Below are 3,091 nucleotides of genomic sequence, written 5' to 3'. Positions count from 1 at the left end.
CTCGCAGGTGAGACTAATCCCAAGTACTCACCCCCTTCGAAAGGAGGGCCTCCACGTGGTGATCCCTGGTAACGCTTATAGCGGCTAATGCGAGCCAAACCCGCACCTTCCCATTCCTAAATATTCCCTACTATCAACATTTCAATACCCCTATCCCTCTCCACCTCCATCTTCCCCCCCAATCCGGAATTTGCACGTGTTCATCGGACTTGTTTGCAGTCGGGGGTAACAGACTGTATTCTAGCGTCGCACCTCAATGATACCTGCCCGCCTCATTGAGTAACTGTGGGCTTACCGTGTTATCGGGGGCTATGACACGGCGGACCTCCTTTCCCCCACACTCGTGGGAATTTAATGGAACATAATTTGAATAAAAATAATAAAAACAATATAAAAAAACCAGCAGGAACACACACTGCAAATAAACTGGTAAATCGGTCGGAATCTGATATCCAACATACCGATCGCCAGGCACCCTTTCCAAAACGGAAAGCGGAAAAAAGTACTGAGGGCAAAGAAGCTAGGAACAATACTAGCTCTCTGCCAACTGAATCAAAAACGGAACTTTCGTTACGAAAAGGAAGTCAAGGAACTCTGGGTTCAAAGGTTGCACCAAAAGATGTAACGATCGAAACACTACCACAGCCCTCGACAAGCACTGGACTAAACTCCGGCCAAAGCTTTCGCGACGCCAGGAAATCTACTGGTTTGAGCGGTGCGGGTACAAAATGGTACCTGCGCTATCTCAAAGAAGGCTTAGCACCGGAAGCAGCCAAGGAAAAGGCGCTCAATCGGCCGAGGGGCAATCAAGACTCTAAGAAGAGGTCTGCCCAAGAAATTAGTCCGATCGATCATCAATCAGCTAAGAAAAGAAGAGGGAATGAGAAACCTCCACAAGCAAAGGATGGTACGCAAATGACAGCACCAAAACAACCGAGAAAAATAATATCGGGCAGCAGTTACGCTAATGTAGCCAAGAGCTTAAGAATAGCAATTCTTCCGAAATCTTACCCGGAATCTACTCTTTCTAGGGAGGAGCAAGGTAAAATCGAGGAACTTCTCATTGAGGAGATGTATAAAGGATGGGATGCCAAGCTCCGATTTAGCGGGATACACTTTCGCCCAGGACTTATACTGGTTGACTGCGTAGACGAGGATGCGGCTAATTTTATCCATGGAACGGCACCTAAGCTGAACGGATGGGAAGGCGCTGAACTCACCACGTGTGTCGGGGACAAAATACCGAAATTACACATGTTGACAGTCTACCTCCCAAGAGCTAAAGGGGTCGACACGGAAAAGCTGCTAAAACTGCTCATAACTCAAAATGAGGGTCTACATACTCAGATGTGGAGAGTTTTTAGCAGCAAGGATCTGAAAAATGGCAAACTCCTAACAATCGGGATTGACAACCGGTCTCAGGAAGCCATAACAAACAACGGCTGTAGGATCTTCTACAGATTCAGTTCCGTCCCAATTCACCTGCATAAGGGACGAGACAACAAGGAAAGAAGTAACTCAGCTGGGGAAAATACACCAGCTGTAGGAACGATACCTGCAACTGTTGCGGAACTAGTGGAGGAGGAGGCGACCAGGAGCGAGAAGATTGAAGATATCAGCGTGCTACCTCACGAGAGTGAGGACATTGAGAATCTAGATCTCTCTCTACTGAACCTGGCGTCCGAGGAAGACTCCGAAAGAATCTTTCTGTCAGACATCGACGACGGTCTGATAGAAGAAACGAAGGAGGAATAACCACCTGATGACCAGCACTAGAATCGCCCAAATAAATATCCACCATGCAAAGCTGCGTCGGCAGTTATTGCAAGGGCTACGCTCAAATCGAACCTGAGCATAGTGCTGGTCCAAGAACCCTGGATTTACAGGGGTCGAATCTGTGGTTTGACTGCAAAGAATATGCAGACAATTTGGGATGTAAGATGTGATAAACCAAGAACCTGCATTTTATTGAATATTAATATCAACTTTATCTGTCTTTCAGAATTTCTCTCCAGGGACCTCGTTGCCATACAGATTCCGGCCAACATCAACGGAGTTCTACGGAACGTAGTCGTAGCTACAGGTTATCTACCAGGAGACGACACTCAGGTACCATCTGCAGAGGTCGATAAACTGGTAAACTACTGCGAGAGAATGAAATTGCCTCTTATACTCGGTTGCGACTCCAACGCACACAACGAAGTTTGGGGAAGCACTAACACCAATATAAGAGGTGAGTACCTTTTAGAATTTATAACTAGTAAAAAATTAGAAATATGTAATGTAGGTAATACACCAACATTTGTAACTATCTCACGCAAAGAGGTCCTAGATATTACTATAGGAAATTCTCGAGGTTGTGAGCTTGTGAAAAACTGGAGAGTATCCAGTGAACCATCTATGTCTGATCATAGAATTCTAAGGTTCGACATTGAAGGTTCACCAATTAACAAAAAAATTTTAAGGAACCCAAGAAAAACAAATTGGGAGAACTACACGGAAAATCTGAAAGACAATCTTGTCCAATTAGGGCTAGATGAAATCACTCAGAATGAAATTCAATTAGAAAATTACCTAGAAAACCTTAATGGGGCCATACTAAATGCATATGAGGATAGCTGTCCATTAAGCCTGATTAACTCCACCAAGGATGTGCCTTGGTGGAACAATGACCTTAAAAACCTAAGAAACACTGTTAGAGGACTTTTTAACTACTCAAAGCGAACAGGAGACTGGTCAGAATATAGGAAAAAACTTACTTTGTACAATAGAGAAATTAGGGCCTCTAAACGCAGAAGCTTTAAAAAATTCTGCGAAAGCATAGAAAGCACTACGGAGGTATCAAGACTCTACAAGGTACTTGCAAAAAGCAGCAGCCTCACCTCCACAAATCTCAAGCGAGAAGATGGAAATTTCACCGAAGGTGAAGAAGAGAAGATACAACTACTTCTGGACGTACACTTCCCAGGATCCTCTCCAACTCTAGGGACGGAATCAGAACACACTGAACCCCCTAAAACAGTAAAGAAGGATGATTGGAAATTTGCCAAAAATATAATCACAATGCCTAAAATCAGGTGGGCGGTAAATT

General features: G+C 44.3%; 1 protein-coding gene across 1 annotated transcript; it reads left to right on the top strand.

The window, feature by feature from the left end:
• Positions 1–354: 354 nt before the first annotated feature.
• Positions 355–1,794, top strand: LOC119664428. Its single transcript, XM_038073914.1, has one exon. It carries the CDS (start codon positions 355–357, stop codon positions 1,753–1,755), a length of 1,401 nt encoding a protein of 466 aa, XP_037929842.1. The 3' UTR covers positions 1,756–1,794.
• The last annotated feature ends 1,297 nt before the right edge of the window (positions 1,795–3,091 follow it).

This window comes from Teleopsis dalmanni, unplaced genomic scaffold (genome assembly GCF_002237135.1).
Source record: "Teleopsis dalmanni isolate 2A unplaced genomic scaffold, ASM223713v2 unscaffolded_contig_1917, whole genome shotgun sequence".
Taxonomy (NCBI): domain Eukaryota; kingdom Metazoa; phylum Arthropoda; class Insecta; order Diptera; family Diopsidae; genus Teleopsis; species Teleopsis dalmanni.
The sequence above is the reverse complement of the archived record's forward strand: the minus strand, read 5'-3'. Positions and strand labels throughout refer to the sequence as shown.

What these genes read in the sequence shown, in the direction of transcription:
- LOC119664428 (XM_038073914.1), top strand. Translation starts at nt 355, where the DNA reads ATGGAACATAATTTGAATAAAAATAATAAAAACAATATAAAAAAACCA.